This window comes from Megascapheus bottae, chromosome 26 (assembly GCF_031878675.1).
Source record: "Megascapheus bottae isolate mThoBot1 chromosome 26, mThoBot2.hap1, whole genome shotgun sequence".
Taxonomy (NCBI): Eukaryota; Metazoa; Chordata; class Mammalia; order Rodentia; family Geomyidae; genus Megascapheus; species Megascapheus bottae.
In genome coordinates, this window is record NC_143534.1 from 17,931,692 (window position 1) to 17,951,931 (window position 20,240).

At 40.7% G+C, this 20,240-nt stretch overlaps 1 protein-coding gene across 1 annotated transcript in view; it reads left to right on the forward strand.

The window, feature by feature from the left end:
- Pdss1 (decaprenyl diphosphate synthase subunit 1) overlaps nt 1-20,240 on the forward strand; it is a 41,419-nt gene that overhangs the window by 2,735 nt on the left and 18,444 nt on the right. The window contains exons 2-5 of the mRNA XM_090319060.1: nt 1,498-1,559; nt 4,151-4,271; nt 8,620-8,750; nt 18,531-18,672. Coding sequence (XP_090175186.1) covers nt 1,498-1,559; nt 4,151-4,271; nt 8,620-8,750; nt 18,531-18,672 — 456 coding nt within the window. The remainder of the gene's footprint in view (nt 1-1,497; nt 1,560-4,150; nt 4,272-8,619; nt 8,751-18,530; nt 18,673-20,240) is intronic.

Genomic DNA, 20,240 nt, shown 5'->3' on the forward strand with positions numbered 1-20,240 from the left:
CACATACATAGAAAAAAGCTGGAGTGGTGCTGAGGCTCAAGTGTTCAAGTGGTAGAGCTCTAGCCTTGAGAAAATCCAAGGACAGTGCTCAGGCCCTAAGCTCAAGCCCAGGACTGGCAAAAAAAAAAAAAAAAAAAAAAAAAGTACCTCAGCTCCTAAAAAAAATAGCAATTAAGATTTGTAGCTAATTAAGATTCTTTTTTTTTTTTTTTTTTTAAATATTTGGATTTCTGAATTCTTCAAGGCTGGCAGTTAGGGTCTAATGATTTAAATGATAAGGCTACCAAGCAACTTCAAGACCTAGATTTAATCTACTGTACCAAAAATTTTCAGAAAGCAAAAAAAATTCCTGGGTAATAGTTGGAACTAATATTTGTTACCACCTCTGAATTTTTTAGACATCTACTGTGATTCTTTTATCTCTAATTAATATTATCCAAATGCATAAGAGCTCTTCACTCATGCAAAGCACATATTCTACCAGTGAACTGTACTGTCCTGCTCCATTTAAAAAAAAATTATAAAATACGCTTAGTAACAATAAGAAAATAAGCGGTGTTTCTGTAAGTGTAGCTCACTTATAGTAAAATGTTTCTCACTAGCCTAGATGATACTTTTTGGGGGTTGTGCTGGTTTGAACTTGTGGCCTCTTGGTATGCCAGGCACTATGACTTTGTGTGTGTGTAGTGCTAGGGATTAACTCAGCTTTGTGTGTTTAAAGTAAATGCTTTATTTGAGCTACACCTCTAGACCCTTTTGGTTTTACTTTCAAAATCGTTTATGCCTAAGCAGGCCTGGGCTGCATCCTTTTCCTACAGCTTCCCCAATCGCAGAGATTAACAGGTGCATACCACTGCACATAGCCATGGACTGAAAATGGAGTCTGTACTTTTATGTCCCTGCTAATCTTAAACCTCCATCTCTCATCTCTACCTTCCAAGTCATTAGGTTTAAAGAAAAGGTTTCTCTGTATCCCAAGCCGGCCTTTAATTTAGCCTTCTAAGTTCGAGGATTATAGAATGTAAATAAACTCCAGTCTTCACTGTTCTCAGTTGTAGTGGAAAGAAATTGTTTTAAAATTATTTTGCAGGCCTAGATAGATGAGATGAGATAGACAGGTTGACAGGTTTATTTTTGCTTTTGTAACAATGAAAGGAAACATTGTACATTGACACTTTTTAAAAGTTTACAATCTACCTATAAATGGGTAAAGATTGTTTGCTGCGGGAATCTTAATCTAGTGGTAGAGTGCTTGCCTAGCATGCACTCTAGCATGGTTTCTTGGTATCACATACTCAAAAAAGCTGGAAGTGACACTGTGGTTCAAGTGGCAGAGCACTAGCCTTGAGCAAAAAGTGTCCAAGGATAGTGAGCACGCCAAGCCCCAAGACTGGCAAAAAAAAAAAAATATGTTATGAATAATGGGGTACTATCCTGTGTTATAGACAAGTTTTCCAAGAATATCCTTATAAAATTCTTGATTCTTCTATTTTTTAGGTACCCTATTTTAGTCTTGTGAAGAATTTAACATCTGTTGTTCCAAATGTGCATATATCAAGGTACGTTTGTACAGTAAGTCTATCCTGTGGGGTTTTTAAATGCAATTTTGATTCAGTGTTGTCAAAAACTTCTTACATGCTAATAAGCCAGTGTAGTTCAATGTATGCAAAGAAGCTCAGTCAGTTCTATGTTATCCTCAGTTGTGTTTCATTGTGTGATCTGCGTTTTCTAATCATTCATTTTGTGAAAATATGCTTCCCAGAAAAGGAAATGATGGTTGGCACTGGTGGCTCACACCTGTAATCCTACCTACTTGATTGAGGCTGAGACCTAAAGATGATAAGTTTCAAGCCAGCCTGGGCAGGAAAATCTGTGAAAGTCTTATCTATACTTAATCATCCTGTGGAGATGTGGCTCTAGTGGTAGAACACCAGCCTTAGCAGAAGAGGCCAAGTGAGAGCATGAAGCCTTGAGTTCAAGCCCCAGTATAGGCAAAACAAGCAAAAAACAAAACGCAAGCAAGCCCGATGCCAATAGCTCATGCCTATAAACCTCAGGAGGCTGAGATCTTAGGTTCATGGTTTGAAGCCTGCCCAGAGGCAGGAAAGTCATGGAACTCTTATCTCTAACTTCAAACCAAAAAGAGTGGCTCAAGTGGTAGAGTGCTAGCCTTGAGCAACAAAGTTCAGGTACTGCACTCAGGCCCTGAGTTCAAGCCCCAGAACTGGCACAAAACAGAGCACAAAAACCAATGGTGCGTAGGAAGCAAAGTATAAGTTATGGTCATCTTTCAAACTAAAAGGAAATATAATATGCTAAGTAATAATTGATTGAAAACTAAACTTCTGATAAGGTACTGTGTCTGTATAGAAGTTAGGCTGCATTATGGAGAAATTGAATCAAGCATCTAAGGTATTCACAGTGAAAAGCATGATATAAGATTGAGCTTTTAATGAGAAGTATTAATGTTTATAGCATTAATTTTGTGACAGTAATCTAGCCTATTACATTTGGCTTCAAGTTATGGATTTTCATACTACCGTATGTATGGTATAGTTACGTTTGAGTAATTTGAAGAATATTGAGGGCCAGGAGTGTGGCCTGGTGGTAGAGTGCTTGCCTAGCATGCACAAAGCCCCGGGTTCAATTCTTCAGTATCATATACACAGAAAAGGCCAGAAATTGTGCTGTGGCTCAAGCTCAAGTGGTAGAGCACTAGCCTTGAGAAAGCCCAAGGACAATGCCCAGGCCCTGAGTGCAAGCCCCAGAAATGGCCAAAAAAAAAAGGACTTAGAAAAGAATATTGAAAGCCAGAAGTGGTGCTGAGGCTCAAGTGGTAGAGCTCTAGCCTTGAGAAAGTCCAAGGACAGTGCTCAGACCCTGAGCTTAGGCCCAGGACTGGCAAAAAAAAAAAATAATAAGAAAAGAATATTGAGCCAGGGCGAATGGCTCATGCCAATAATCCTAGCTACTTAGGAAGCTGAGATCTGATTGCCAGACTGGGCACAAAGATTCCTGAGACTCTTATCTCCAGTTAACCACCAGAAAATCAGAAGTGGCACCGTGGTTCAAGTGGTAAAGCTGTGGTTCAAGTGGTAAAGGGCTAGTGGTAGAATACTAGCCTTGAGCTGAAGAGCTCAGGGACAATGCCCAGGCCTAGAGTTCAAGTCCTATCACCAACAAAAATGGACCAAAACAACAACAACAAAAAATACATTGTCAGCCTTTTCCACTAGAGTTAACATTGAAAGTTCCTAGGTATGTGATTATTCTAGTAGTTTCAATATAGATTAGAGTATAGCCTTGGTATCTGCAGGGATTTGGTTACAGGGTGAACATTGTTGAGGAAAACGCACAAATGCTTAGGGTGCATGGAGCGCATTTTATCAGTAGTATTTTGAACTCTGGACCTTGGTGTTGTCCTGAGCTCTTCAGCTCAAGGCTAGCACTCTACCACTTGAGCCACAGAGCCACTTCTGTTTTTCTGGTGGTTAATTTGGAGATAAGAGTCTCATGAACTTGGGCTTTGACTTCCGTGCTAGACTTGAATTTTGACTTTCATGCTGGGCTGGCTGACTTTGATCCATGATCTTCAGATCTCAGCCTCCTGAGTAGCTATGATTATAGGCGTGAACCACCCGGTCTGGTTTTCAATATAGGAGCTTGAACTCAGGCCTCACTCTCAGTTGGCCTTTTTGCTCAAGGCTAGCACCTTTGATCTACAATGCTGCTCCTGGTGTTTTGGATAGTTAATTGGAGATAAGAGTTTCTTGGATTTGTCTGCCTGGGCTGGCTTGGAACTTCAAGCCTCAGATCTTCAGTTTCCTAAAAGGCTAGGATTAGAAGCATGAGCCACCAGCGCCCAGTGAGGCCAACATGGATGTTTCAAAAAATGGGAATATAATAAAATTTGAATTCAACCCAAAAGACAATTAACATGGTTTAGTCTTTCTTTAATATTGTCATTTCTCAAGGCCTGTTTATAAGAATCATCTGTTTATCATTTATCAACCACAGAATTATAGTTTTCTAAATTATAATGACCTTTTAAGATTCATGCTTAATTTGTGCTTCTATTACATATACATGTATACATATAAACATGAAATTCTCACTTCAAAATGATAATGTGTATTTTCACTCATCCTAGGTTTTATCACAGGACACCGCCAGTATTCTGCTGTAGTAAAACACAGAGTGGTGAGAAATACACTGATCCTTTTAAACTTGGTTGGAAAGACTTGAAAGGTCTATACGAGGACATTAGAAAGGTAAGGCTTTTTTTTTTTAGCCAGTCCTAGGGCTTGAAGTCAGGGCCTGAGCACTTGAGCCACAGCATCATTTCCTGCTTTTTTCTACGTATGTGGTACTGAGGAATTGCATGCTAGGCAAGCACTCTTCCACTCCCAACACCAAGGCTTTTTTTTTTTCACTCTGGTATGAGGTAGTTTTAGTTTATGAAACTTGGTAGCACTTTAGAATTGTGAAAAAACAGTGCAAGTTTTCAGATATGTACAGTGCTGTTGCAACTTGATTTACATATGCCAGGTTTCCATGGTAAGCAACAATCTTTGGAGGATGCAGCAAAGGATTTAAGGCAACGTGAAGAATGCAGGGAAAGTTTCTGTCTAGAAAGACATTATACCCCAGGGTTGGGAAACAGGAAAGATGGTCCAGTGAGTTACCTAATTCCCTTCTTACCCAGCATCACCCAGTGACTCCTGCAACTGTCCTTCCTATCTCCTTCTAAATGACATTGCTCAACTGCTCTAGCTATGTCTTTCTTTGCTAAATTCTTTTCTCCCCAAAATTTTAAGTGGCTCTCAATTGCATGTGGATTCCTACCTAATGCATGAGTTTAGATTTTTGGCAGCTCTATCTCCCTGGGCCTATCAAAGTAACCCATACCACATAAGCTAGGCCTATGTGTCTATAGGCTGTTGACAGTGAAGTACATTGCATAGTGGAAAAAATTTTAAATACAAATAAATAAAGCAAGATGTTGGTCACTCACCCTTATAGTTTTTTTTTTTTCTGCCAGTTCCAGGACTTGAACTCGGGGCCTAAGCACTGTCCTTGGGCCTTGTCAAGGCTAGAGCTCTACCACTTGAGCCACAGCACCACTTACAGCTTTTTCTATGTATGTGACCCAGGTCTTTGTGTATTCTAGGCAAGCACTCTACCATTAGGCCAAACTCCCAGCCCCTGGGAAGATCTTGATTTAAGGCCAGCCCAGGAAAAAAATTGTCAGACCCCATCTCAATAAGTAGCTCTCGTGGTGGTACATACAAATCTATCTTCCCAGAGATCAAGAAAATCACAGTTCTGAGCCAACCTGTGCAAAAAAACCATGGTATACACCTGTCATCTCATCTTCTGCAGGAAATAAAAACAGGAGGATTGCAGTCTAGGCTGGTTCCTGCAAAAAGTGAGAGCCTATTCCAAAAATAGCCATAGCATAAAGGGCTGGAGGCATGGCTCAAGTGGCAGAGCATGTGTCAAGCAAGTTCAGAACCACCACAAAAAATTACACATTTATTAAATCCTACATCAGAAGTATCAACATGCCATTTATTAGCTTCCTTCCCAACTCAGTTTTCTACTTCATTCCCAAGTTTTCAATCCACTAGCTCTCAGCTGCACAGAGGAACCTCTTCTTTTTTGTTTCCCACATATAGGCCAGCACTCTTCACTGAGCTCTTTTTTTTTTTTTGCCAGTCATGGTTTTGATCTCAGGGCCTGACCACTGTCCTTGGACTTTCTCAAGGCTAGAGTTCTACCACTTGAGCCTCAGCACCATTTCTGGCTTTTTTTCTATGTATGTGGTACCGAGGAATCGAACCCGGGTCTTCGTGCATGCTAGGCAAGCACTCTATCACTAGGCTAAACTCCCGGCCTCACTGAGCTCTTTTTAGCCCATCACTTCCTATTCAGTGGACCTAATAAAGGTCTTACAGGAAGAATTCCCTAGGCTCCTGCTCCTTCCACACCTTTATATACTTGCCTTCCTTTCTCCAACCTCCAAGATACCAGTGTCCTTTTCCTTCTTGGGGTAGTCTGTGCCCATGGTCTTTTGTTTTTATATTGCTTTTGAGACAGTCTTTAATTGCTTGGACTGGCCTTGGACCGCAGCACCTACTGTTGTGTTTCCCAAGTAAGTGGAACCACACATAAGTACCACCATGTGTGACTTTGACCTCTGGCTTGCTTTTTCATATTTACCATCTCAACCCTCTCTGAATTTGCTTCTGTCCAGGTCCCTGATAGCATCATATATTTATTCCTGTCTGTACTTAGGACTCACAAGTAGTATCTCTACTTCAGATTTTATTGTATTGTCTAAACATATGAAGTAAGCAACTCCAAGGAGCGTCCATAACATGTTTAGCATGCGTGAAACTTCTTTTCCCTCACAAACTAACACTACTCCCCACCCCATAGCCCTGGTCATTAAAGGCATCACCCAGGAAGTATCTTTAGGTTGTCCCTTTCCTTTTCTCTTCATATCCCTCGAGTCTGTGTAGTCTTCAGAACCTCTAGTCAGGCCACTTCTTGCTATAATTACTGCTTTCTCAATCTGAGACAGAAGTTTTCACTCTGTACTCTCAGGGTTATTGCTTTTACCTCCTTTTACTTCTCTCCATCTAGACCAGGGGTGGAGAGCCTTCTTTCTGCCAAGGACTATTTGAATGTTGATGACATCATTTAAAGGCCCAATTTTGAGTCACACCTATGGTTTTCTTGGCAGGGCCAGACCAAATTATTTCACCAATCCTGAACCATTCCCAACCCCCGATAGGCCTAGGGTCTTATCTTTGTGACCTCTGACTTTTGTTTTTGTGCCAGTCCCGGAACTTGAACTCAAGGCCTGAGCACTGTCCCTGAGCTTCTTTTGCTCAAGGTTAGCACTCTATCATTTGAGCCACAGTGCCACTTCTGGCTTTTTCTGTTTATGTGATAGTGGAAGTCAAACCCATGCTAGGCAAGTCCTCTACCACTAAGCCACGTTACCAGTCCCTGGCTTTTATTTATTTATTTATTTTTTACAGTGCTTGGCATCGTGTCTGAAATGATAGACCTGCAGTATTGACTGGTTCCCAAATGGTAGTTATAGCACACATGCCCCTCTCTGCTTCTTATAAATCAAAGCCCTGATAATCTTCCTTTGGCTCCTTTGAAGCCAAATTTCTTTTTCTCACTGGGAAGCCAAGAATATCAAGTATGTAAATGACTATACGTTTGATCATTATGTCCATGAACACTTAGTCCAGTGGTTAGTTGTCCTAAAGTTGAACTGTGCCATTCTGTGCTGCCATGTATACATTCTCCATCACCTGCCTTCCTGTGACCTTTTGAATTACCCCTGTATTATCCATTGCCACCTTATTTTTTTCACGTATTTATCTCCTCAGCTCCCTGGTAAGCTCCTTTGTAGTCAGTCAATCCATGCTATACATTTCCTCTATGAACTTTTGGAATATCTTCTGCTAAATAAAGAGGTGGCCTGTGTACCGACCCCATTCTTTCCTCCCCAGTGCCATCTTTTCTGTCTTCCTGTCCTTGACACATAGCATTGCCATCCCCCCTGGTGATACAGTGTGACCTCCTTCATATACTCCCAAATTCCCCATATCTCACTCCTTTCCTGCAGCCTTCTCCTCAACTCTGCTATCTTTCTCTGTCTGGCTGTCACTAGTTCAACATTGCTGGGCCCCTTGTGCTTTCTCCCATCTCTGTTGGAGTTACTTGGTATCAGATGCTGTCCATGGAGCAGGTAGTAGAACCAGCTCTATTCTTGAGGCTACATGCATGCCTGTGTGTATGCATGTGCATATGCCACTGATAGTAGGTCTTGTACCTTGAAATTTTTCATGCACAGCAGCTGGTGTTCTACCACTTCAGCCATGCCTCCACTTCCAGCTTTTTTTTTTTGCTAGTCCTGGGGCTTGAACTCAGGGCTTGAGCATTGTCCTTGGGTTTTTCTCAAGGCTAGCACTCTACCATTTGAACCACAACACCACTTCCAGCTTTTTCTTTGTATGTGATACTGAGGAATTGCACCCAGGACTTCATGCATGCAAGGCAATCACTCTACCACTAGGTCATGTTCCCAGCCCCACTTCCAGTTTTTGCTAGTTAATTGAAGATAAGAGTCTCTCAAATCTCTGCCTCCTAAGTAGCTAGGATTTAAGTGTGAGCCACTGGCATCTGGCCCTTGAGGTCATTTAGGTGGCTGAACCAATCTCTGTTTGCCCTGTAGGGCAGTCAAGTTTATGGTCATGTACTGTTGGGAGCTTTATCCAGGTGTGTGTTAAAGTTTCTTGATTGAAAAGAGTAAATTTAAAACAAACCTAGTAATTCTGGCTGTTCAGGAGGCAAGATCTAGAGGATTATGAGTCACAGAAATGTCTGAGAGATTCCATCTCCAGTTAACCAACAGAAAGCCTGGCTAGAAGTGAGGCTCAAGGAGTACAGCACCATCTCAGCAAGTAAGCCAAGGAAGTATGATATGCTGAGAACAAACCCCAGTACTGGCCAAAAAAAAAAAAAAAGGAAAAGAAAACGTTGATTTTCTATGCACTTGTGATGTCATGTGACAAAAAAGGAACTTTATTTTAGGAAATCTTCGTATCTACTACAGAACTTAAGGAAATGTCTGAGTACTACTTTGATGGAAAAGGCAAAGGCTTCCGACCAGTTATCGTGGTGCTAATGGCCCGAGCGTGCAATATTCATCATAATAACTCACGGTGAGTTACTTATTTTCACACCTCTGATTTTTCAGTTGAGAAGTCTTCCTTTCCAAATGGAACTGTTACGTTTCCATTTAATAAGTTAACTCTGGTTTGGTGGCTCACACCTAAAATGCTTAGCTGCACAGAAGGTGAAAATTGGGAAGATAGAGCTATGAGGCCAATCTGAACAAAAAAAAAAGGTCCATAAGACACTACCTCAGTGAGATTTGGGCATGGTGGGATGCACTGTCATCAGTCAGCTACATAGGAAATGTAAGTCAGCCTGAGCATAAATTCAAGACTCTGTCTGAAAAATAACCGAGCAAAAAGCTGGTGGTATGAGCTTACCAAGTACAAGGCCCTGAGATCAACTCTGTAATGTCATAAAAAGTAGAAGGAGAATCTATCAGAACTTTACTGTGCAATGTGTAGAGTCTGTTACTGAGTCACTAATGTCACTCTGGAGTCTAATCTGACATCTTCCTTTGGGAGACTTTTTAATATCCTTTGTAGATACCTACCAGTCAATATCTTAGGGGAAAAAAAGGTTAAAGCCAGACTTAATTTTCTCACTGTAAAGTATAAAGAATAGCAGGATACAAGAGTATGCATTTGATATATACATTGATTATACATGTGGACAGTTAGTCCAAAGGTTGATTATTCCAAAATTGAGCTTTGCCAACCTTGGCAGCCATTCCCTGGATCATCTGCCTTCCTCTAGCCTTCTGGATTGTGCAGAAGAGAAATCTTTCTTTCTGTCTTTCATGCTTGGAATGGTACTTGAACTTAGGGTTTTCACTCAACACTGGTGTTCTACCACCTGAGCCACACCTCTTCTGGCTTTTTGCTGGTTAATTGGAAAAAAGAGTCCTGCCTGGGGTTGTTTTAAACCATATTCCTTAGATCTCAGTTTTCTAAATAAGAAAAAAGAATATTTGAAGATGACATTTTGACTGATAATCTTCAAATTTTATTTTTTGAATATAGATAAAATTTTTAAATATTAAAAAAACTACATTTTTACATTAAATAAAATTTTCGCCAGGAGCCAGTGGTTCACACCTGTAATCCCAGCTGCTCAGGAGAGTGAGATCTGAAGATCAAAATTCAAAGCCAACCCAGGCAGGAAAGGCTGTAAGAGTCTTCAATTAAAATCCGCCTACACCCTACACAAAAAATAAACCACAGAAGTGGAGCTATGGCTTAAGTGGTAAAGTGCTTACCTTGAGCATAAAAGCTCAAGGATAGCACCCAGGATTGCCACCCCCCCCCCAAAAAAAAGAAAGCCTTAAAAGTTTCCTCATTGCCTGTGTAATCACTCCTTTTCCTCATTCTTTTTTCCCTTCATTCTTGTTTTCCATCATTCATTACTTTTGTGTTATATTTATCTCTCCTTTTTATTTCAAACTCAGCTACATTGCCAAAATATCTGTATAATTATGCGGTGTAATCTATTGTACTGATATATTTCCCCAGTGTATTCTCTTTCCTCAATATATAGTACTATTTAGGAATGTCTAAGATTTGTCAATACTAAATTTAGTGATGGTGCTGTAAGAATGTGTATCTGATATTGCGTCTTAAAAATGCTGTCTGTGCTCAAAGCCTTTTGTAGCCCTGCAGCTGTGCTTTTGGGTCCAGCATGTCACACCTTGTTCAGAGTTGGCTTTCATTTCAATTGAGATTTTTCAAAGAGCTCACAGGATATTTCAAGCAAGCTCTGAGATCTCTGGTAGTGGCCTTTTCCAGACCATGTTTATTGTTCCTGAAAAAACAAGCAGCAGAAGTGCTTCCTCTAAACTAAATTTGAAATACATCTTCATAGGACCTATAGCAGAGTTTCTCAGCCTTAGCACCACCGACATTGTGGGACAGATTACTCTTGTGGGGGACCTTATTCACAATACCCTCCAGGTGATAGCAACCAGAAATACCCTTAGACTTTCCCAAACGTCCTGTGAAGAGCAAAAGTCAACTGATATAAAGAAATTTTGTATTTGTGTGTATGTGTGGGGGCAGGGGGAAAGATCCTAGGGCTTGAACTTCCAGCCTGGACACTATCCATGAGCTTTTGTGCTCATGTCTAATGCTCTACACTTAAGCCACCGATCCACTCTGGCTTTTTACTGATTAATTGGAGATAGGAGTCTCGTGGACTTTTCTGCCCAGAAACTAGCTTCTAACCATGGTGCTCAGCTCTCAGCCTCTTGAGTAGCTGAGATTACAGGCATGAGCCAACAACATCTGTCTTGAAAATATGTATTTTTAACTTCAGACTAATGCTTAGTACAGTTTATTACCTTCAGAGGAAATATGAGAAGAAACATGTTCTTCACTGCCTAAAGTCCTGTCAGCCATCATCTCCATTCATTTTATTTATTTCTCTCCCTAAGTGAAGTATAAACTCTTGGTTGCACATAGCACGGAGTTCAATATTGCTTCTCAAATTCAGTATTGTATCTGAGCTCCCAGTTCATTTTCCGAGGTTGGAAAAGAGGAGAGCTTATGAAAGCAATAGGACAGACAGTATTCGGCTATTGAATCGGACTCATGGTTGTGGCTTGCTTTTGGGGTGTGCTAGCGCCTTACCAGCATTACTGTGTGAATGTCCTAACCTCTTGAGAATACTTCATTTGTTTGTTTTCCTTTCTTTCTCATTTTTTATGCCAACATTGGTGCTTGAAGTCTCATCTACTTGCTTGGTTTTTTCACTAAAGGCTTGTACTCTACCATTTGAGCCACAGCTCCTCTCTAGCTTTTTGCTGGTTTGTTGGAGATAACAGTTTCACAGATTTTTGTGCCATAGCCTTTAACTGTGATACTCATCTCAGCTTCCTGAGTAACTAGGATTACAGGTGTGACCCAGCAAGTGCCCAACTGGAGTATCGTTAACTTCTTATTTCCTTTCTTCCTGATTTTGTTTGTTGTACTGGTACTGGGGCTTGAACTCAGAGACTAGGTGCTGCCCCTTAATGTTGTCCCCCGAGGTTTGTGCTTTACCACTGAGCCACACTTCCATCTGGCTTTTTGGTGTTTAATTGGAGAGATGAGTCTCACAGACTTCCCACGTGGGCTATCCTCAGGTCTCAGCCTTCTGAATAGCTAGGATCCTAGGTGTGAGCCACTGGCACTTAGCTGGTAATTACTTCTTCAGCCTGCTTTTGGATCAGGCTTTTGGTGGACTAAATATCTAGCACAGGAGCTATTTCTTTACTTCACTGATGATAACACATGAGAGACCCCTTACCCCTTGACCAATGAAGCTTAACTATTCCTAATAGGCTTAACTACAGACCATCTTTTTGCTTCCCAGGTATATGTCAATTAGTTATCTAATTAAGCGTTTTCTGCTAGATGTCTTTGCTGGGAATTCTTAACCTGGGTCCTTGGGAAGTTATAGGGTTCTTTGAAGTCATTGAAATGCACATTTTTTTGGTGTAATTTGGATTTTTCTAGGGAAAGCTATCCCTGGGAACTGTATATTCCAGAAGCTGAAAAGCTTTATATTGTTTCTCCATGTGTCCTGATAACCACTACACTCCAGAGAGTGAAGTAGGAATTGTATACAATTTGAAATTGTATATGATTGAAATGTCCAGTAAACAATTGTATCTTCTAAGAGGAATATAGGGATAGACTCTGCACCAACTGCCATACCAAATGCTTTTTGTATCCATTGCCATTTCGTTTTTACCCCCATTTAGAGTGACCCTGATACAGAGAACCCCTACACAGTGGGCTTTGTATCTTCTTGAGATAGGAACCGATAAAGAATTTTCTGAAGAGCACATGTTGGTATCAGTCTGTCAATGGGTCTGCATTGCAGTCCTGTTTTTATTTCACACTCTCCTTGGGTCTTGATCATAAGGCACTTCTGAGTAAATATCCTGTCTTCTTCATTCTGCTTCCCAGGGAACCTAACATTCAGTTTTAGAGTTCAGCAAATCCCAAACTGTAGGCCAGGACTTCATTTTACCATAGAATCCAGATCACAAAAGGGTTTTCTCAGAACTTTTGAAATGAGCCCGGACAACATACCAAGTTGCCATCATAAAAAAATGTGGGAGAGGGCCGGGAGTTTGGCCTAGTGGTTAAAGTGCTTGCCTAGCATACATGAAGACCCGGTTTGATTCCTCAGTACCACATACATAGAAAAAAGCCGGAAGTGGTGCTGAGGCTCAAGTGGTAGAGCTCTAGCCTTGAGAAAAATCCAAGGACAGTGCTCAGGCCCTGAGCTCAAGCCCAGGACTGGCAAAAAAATAAAAAATAAAATAAAATGTGGGAGCTTTTTTTTCTTTCTATATTTTATAAATTTTGTAATATCTCTTTATTCATTGAATTCAGCACAGCTATCTCTACATCTTTCCCCAGAGTTATTCTCCTCAGCAGCCTCATTGAATGGACCTACTGGTTACCACAATAGATGGTTGTGTCCTGTCTATTCCTGTGTGAAACTTTGCTGAGTGGAACCTAATTAGCTCTACCAAAGATCTGGGTAACAGGAATGTCCAAATATTGCATGCTGCTCTATTGGTTTTGATTATGTAAAGCAGTCAAGTTACATTGGGTCTCACTGGTCCAATTGTTAAAGGTAGGGTTAGTGACTAAATGGTTATTTTATGAGAAGCTCTTTTCACATTTGATAATTTAACACACACACACACACACACATATATATCTTAGGCTCTTAGGAAGTAACTAATGGTTCCTGTGAAGCCAAAGGAGTTCATAAGAGCCTGCTTTGGGAAGGCTAACAAAATAGCCATTATAGCACTAGCTCCCTTTAGTGATTCTAAGGTCAGGACACTAACAATTCAAGAGTTCTTTACGGTTTCTTTGTATTCCAAACCATTGACCCAGCTACGGCTGCTGTTGTTTAAGAAGTTTGGTGCCAAAAGAATTGTTTTTATTTTTAACCTAGGAGATGGCACTTTTGTTGTGTCCATACTCACTATTAAAATGGATCTTTGAAGTAAAGTCTGCAGTAAGGGATACTCACTAAGGTGGGGGAGATTTTGATAAGAAGATGGTCATCCATTGCCTTGGTGAGTTCAAGCATAAGATCATTTCTGAGAGCCATTGGGCTGAAAGGTTTGTGAAGGTTGTTCAGGTACCAGGATGAGGCTGATCTGTCCACAAAGGAATCAACTTCTATACTTTGACTAATTGTGACCTGTTTGACAGACTGCTGCTTTTTTTTTTTTTTTTTTTTTTTTTTTTTTTGTGGTCCCCTGGATCCTAGGGAGAAAGCTGTCCACAGAATCAGCCTGGGTCCGTTACACATCAAGGCTTTCCCTGCTGGGAGCCGAGTAGCGCCATGTCTAATAACTTTCTGCTGAGACAGGGCAGGGTGCAAGACTTAATTACCATTGGTTACAAATGTGTTATGGCTTTATCACTCTCTGCTGAGACCTAGAGTGAGGGTATATTAGCTGGAGGGACTTCCTCAGGAGGGGGGTTGAGAGTTAGAGATTCCTGCCTTGACCAACCTGCCTGGCGTGGCTGTTTGTGCTCCGGAGAAGGAGGGCTGGGTGCGGGCTGTCAGTGGGCCCTCTCCTCGCTTGGCTTGTCCTGGTGGGAGCGTGTTCTCCCTATCCCTCCTGCTGATGAGAGGGACCGGGGAAGAAAGACCCCGACATTTCCCCATGGGTTGTGAGTGGATAGTTAGAGGTTCTTATTTGCCCAAATTCAGAAGCCTCTGAAGTGCTTCCATGGCAAGAAAATAGTGTGAGAAAATAGAAGGGAATAACCAAGGACACTGGTTGATTTCACATCCTGCATCCTGTGCTTGCGTGTACACTGATGGCATCCTTTGTGTTGAGCTATTTTATATTGAGACAGTGTCTCATTGTATGGGCCAGGCTGACTGCAAACATGGGATTCTCCTTTAGCCATTCAAGTTGTAGGATTACAGTTGTATACTACCATCACCTAAAGGCATCTTTGATATTGATACCATTAACATCTCCTCGCACTGTAGGTAGAATTGTAAGTAGTTTAAGATTTTACATAATATATTAGTATGGGTGGAGAAAAAAAAATTTTTAAGTGTGGTGGTACATGCCTGTAGTCTCTGATATTCAAGAGGCTGAAGCAGACCATTTTTTTAAACTCTAGGAATAGAGGGTCACCCGGGGCAACATATTAACAACCTCTGTTAATTACGTAATTCATAAAAGCCACATGTTTTGTTTTTGTTTTGTTTGTTTTGCCATTCCTGGATATTGAACACAGGACCTGGACACTGTCACTAAGCCTCTTTTGCTCAAGGCTAGCACCCTACCACTTGAGCCAAAGCGCCACTTCAGGCATTTTCTATTTATGTGGCAATGTGGAGTTGAACCCAGGGCTTCATGCATGCTAGAAAAGCACTCTACCACTAAGCAACATTCCCAGCCTATTTCCATCTGTTTTTATGTGCAATTATTGTAAACATTATGTGAAATTATTGTAAACATTTTTTTAATCTAATGAGAGAAAATGCTTTAAGACATTTCTGAATCACAGTATAAAGAGGACGTAGCCAGCTATCAAGACAGCCTCTTCCTTGCCTGTCACCTCTCCCAGGAGACAGGGCTTTCTTGCCTGTTACCTCTCAGAAGAACCAGGAAGGTGTGGCAACTATTTCACAGAAGAAAGTAGGAATGGCTGGGGCTGGGAGTTTGGCCTAGTGTTAACAGTGCTTGCCTAGCATGCACGAAGACCCGAGTTCAATTCCTCAGCACCCCACATACAGAGAAAAAGCCAGAAGTGGTGCTGTGGCTCAAGTGGTAGAGTGTTAGCCTTGAGAAAGCCCAAGGACAATGCTCAGGCCCTGAGCTCAAGCCACAGGACTGGCAAAAAAAAAGAAAGGAAGTAGGAGTGGTGCCCGTCTTCTTGGAGTCAAGACTCAGTGTGCTACTTTAAAAATTTTATCTTAAACATATGAACTTTTTCTGTAATTTATAAATTTGGTCACCTATCCCACTCTGATCCTGTGTTAAAGATAACAAAGTATAAATTGACACATGTTAAAACCTAGCTTGACGGGGGAAAAAAATGCATCAAAATATAAAGCATCTGAAATGATGTGTAGTGTATGCAGAAGCGTATCACAGTGCCAGATAGCATTCTAAGCTCATAGAAAATGGTGCCTAGTAAATTTACCTGAAAGAATACGTAAATTTCTTAACATAAGCTCTCAGATCTCAATGAGGATCTCAGAGAAAGTTCCTGTAAGCCACCTGAGCTTCTGTTTTCTCTGTTCCTAAAATGGTTTGTTATTGTTTTGTTGCTGGGGATTAAGCCAAGGGCCGGACACAGGCTAAGCACACACACTAACACTGAGCACGTGGACACAGGCTAAGCACACACACTAACACTGAGCACGTGGACACAGGCTAAGCACGCACACTAACACTGAGCACGTGGACACAGGCTAAGCACGCACACTAACACTGAGCACGTGGACACAGGCTAAGCACGCACACTAACACTGAGCACGTGGACACAGGCTAAGCACGCACACTAACACTGAGCACGTGGACACAGGCTAAGCACGCACACTAACACTGAGCACGTGGACACAGGCTAAGCACACACACTAACACTGAGCACGTGGACACAGGCACACAGGCTAAGCACGCACACTAACACTGAGCACGTGGCTCACATCACAAAAGCAATTGGGTATGGTGATTTGTCTCGATATTCTTTGATTTTGCTTACTTCTTTTTCCATGGAAGAGTCTATTATAGATCTGTTAAGAACTATTATATTGAGCTGGGCACTAGTGGCCTGTTTCATGCTTGTAATCCTCAGAAGCTACTCAGAAGGCTGAGATCTGAGAATCAGAATTTAAAGCCAGCCTATGCAGAGAAGTCCTCAAGACTCCATTTAATCAGCAAAACAGCTGAGCAGAGATATGGCCCAGGTGGAGAGTACCAGCTGTGAGAGCAAAAGATGAGTTCAAGCCCCATTTTTACCATGGCCAAACAAATACACAAACATATTATTGGGCTGAGAGTGTGGCTCAGGCACTGAAGTACTTACCTACCATGTGTCAGGTCCTGGATTCAATCTGTAGTAATGTAAACAAAAACTGGTTTTGTTAAAACTTTATAAAACATTCACAAGTACATGGTACTGGAAATATAAACACAACTGCATATACATAAAAACTTATGACTCAGACATAATGTTTTATTACATAGATTAATTAATATGTATCTATGACATAAACCCTCAGCCTAATTTTGATTATGTTCTAAAATCTAAGTGCCAGTGATTGTATATAAAGATTCCCTTCTTGAATACTTGTTTATTAAGCACATCATTTGAAATATGATGTAAAAATCAATGTTAATAAATTCTTTAATAATAAAAAAAGTTCAACAAATATTAACAAGTATTGAGAAGCCCTTTTCAGTTGATTGCTGGGAAAGCAGAATATTCTGAAGTTTATTTCTAAGACCTCAGGTAAGGAAACCTAGCAACCCATGATTTTGGGTTTGTTTTGCTTTGTTTTTAGGGTTTTTTTTTGGGGGGGGGTATGGGGCTTGAACTCTGGGCCTGGGCATTGTCCGTCAGCCTAAGGCTACTGCCCTACCCTTGAGCCAAGCCTCATTTTCCATTTTCTAGTGATTAATTGGAGATAAGAGTCTCATGGGTGCCTGGGCTGGCTTTGAACCTCAATCCTCAGATCTTAGCCTCCTGAGTAGCCAGGATTACAGGTGTGAGCCACCATTCCCAACCAATGCATCATTTTTTAAATTTTGTTTTGTTTTGTTTTTTGCCAGTCCCGGGCCTTGAACTCAGGGCCTGAGCATTGTCGTTGAGCTTTCTCAGGGCTGGCAATTTACCACTTGAGCCATAGTACCACTTCTGGCTTTTTCTATGTATGTGGTACTGAGGAATACAACTCTCAATTTTGTGCATGGTAGGCAAGCACTCTACCACTAGGCCAAACTCCTGGCCCCAACATTTCCTTTTAACTAAAAATCCACATCAGTGTAGTATTTTGAAAGTGCTTATTCTATAATTTATGTTAAATTTGGAAATAAAAGGATTTCTTATGTAAGGTTACATATGAGTTGGAAGAAATTTTCCACTGTCTTGATTATTGAAATCATACTCAACATTCATTTTAAGATACATTAAAAGATTTGAACATAGTGACAGTTGGTACTTTCTTTTGTTTTTTGAGTTAATGTATATGTGTAATAGAAGGGGGTTTTGTTGTGATCTTTCCATACATGTACATAATGCACTTTGAATAAATTCACCTTCTTTCATTTTATTCCCATTGCCTTCTGCTCTTTCACTTTTTCAGAGTTTGGTAGGTTTCATTAGGCTGTTTATGCTGGTAACATCCTTCCATCCTCTTCATTCTTCAGTAAAGCACTTGGCACCTGTCTTTTCCCATATAACCCAGAAACTTAACTGGAACCTAATTATAAACTTGGCCCAGGAACAACATGGTCCAAACACTAGGAGATAGTATTCACAGGGCATATAAAGTTTCTTTAACTCAACAGCCAGACTGCTGCAATGTGTACTCTTGTTTTGTTTTATAACTAAGCTTCTACTTCCTACTGTCCAATAGAAGTAGAGTCTTGGCAGGGTCTTGTGTATTTTTACAATGTTCTCCAAAGGATGGAAATGGCTCTGAAAGGAAGCCAATGTTTTTAATGCAGTTTCTCTTAGAGAAATAAAATTCTTTGTCCTAGATCCGATGTCCAGTTTTCACAAGATGATTGCTGAGAAGGTTCTAGGCGGCGTCTCTGTTAAAAAGCATTGCTTTCTGTTAATTAGAGATATGCAAGCCAACCAGCGCTCCATAGCCTTAATTGCAGAAATGATCCATACTGCTAGTCTGGTTCATGATGACGTTATTGACAATGCAAGATCTCGAAGAGGAAAACATACAGTTAATAACATCTGGGGAGAAAAAAAGGTATGGTATTTCTTTTAGTTCTTACTAACTTTTGCCAAATCACATGCTTTGGAAGTCACATTTACTTTTCAGATTTGTATCATTGAGGAAAATGTTCTTATTCAACTCTTCTAAATTTCAAAGAAAAATGTATGTCACTTCAGTATTTAAATATTTGATAAACAGCATGAGGTACAATAGAAAAACAAGCATTCTGCCACTAGGCCAAATTCCTAGCGTGTGTGTGTGTGTGTGTGTGTGTGTGTGTGTGTGTGTGTGTGTGTGTGTGTTGGCATGTTGGCATGTTGGTGGTGGGGGGTGTCATAGGGCTTAACTTGGCCTAGGCACTGCCCCTGAGCTCTTCAAGGCTACCGCCCTACCTTTGAGCCAAATCCCACTTCCCATTTTCTAGTGGTTAATCGGAGATAAGAGTCTCATGGGCTTTGAACCCTGGTCCTCAGATCTCAGCCTCCTGAGTAGTTAGGATTACAGGTGTGGGCCCCCATGTCTGGCTGCCCCTGTATTTATTTTTAAAGCATATTTTCATATTTTAATTAGCATTCCATGATTTTGTAAAAATACTTTTTTAAGGATGTATTTTTTATAAATTGAATAATGCAGTTCAGTTGGAACAAATGAAATTGGTGATTCACAGGCCTACTTTAAACAGGCATTCCTCCACAGTTTGCCTCTATTGCCAGTCTTACGCAGGAGAACAAACAAAAGTTACACAAACATAACTCGCCTTCTCCCCCTTCACACAAGTATTTTATCCAGTTCTCTCCCATTTGATTATTCTTATTTTCACAGGCTGGTTTTGCTTTAATGAGAATGACTTATGTGAATTAAAATCCTCCAGTTTAATTTATGTAAGTCTTTTATTTCAGTTTTTAAGTTGTAAGGTTTTATGTCCTAGGGATAGAATTTTATTTGGGAGAGTCATGGATAACCTAATCTGTGACTGTATTTAGATAGGGCCAGAAGAGGAAGACTTAGAAAACAAATTACTATCTTGTCCTTGACAAATATCTTGTGTGTGTGCCTCTGCTGTTCGGAGCCGAGTTCTGAGTGCAGGTTTCAAGGGTGCTTGCTGCAGTTACCTGTGTCTGTCTTTCAGCTTTAAGAAAGATCTGCCCAGCACAAACCCCCTGCCAGTCTGTTGCCTTTTCTATCCCTGATGCACAACTATTCTGTTACCACTCCAGATATCCATTGAATGCCTCCTTCACCATAAGCCTGAGTTCCTAGCTACTCTCCTTCCTTGCCACGAGTCTTCCAGAGGCTTGTTGCTTCAGCTCCATATAATTGTCCTCTAGGATTCATGGGTCCAGGAGAAGAGAAAGAGAAAGGTCAAAGGATCTCAAGCCCTGAGGTGTAGATAGGTGGACACAAGTATGTGAATATATATCATAGTCTGTGAAGTGATTGTGTAGTTATATGAGATTTTATGATTCATACATCCTAAAGTGATGATTCATTGAGATGCTGAACATTGCTGTTGTATATGCTACAGACAGACAGTACCTAATGCCGTTATGTTGAAAATCTGTATATTAAAATAACGTTTATGAATGCTATAAAAATTATAG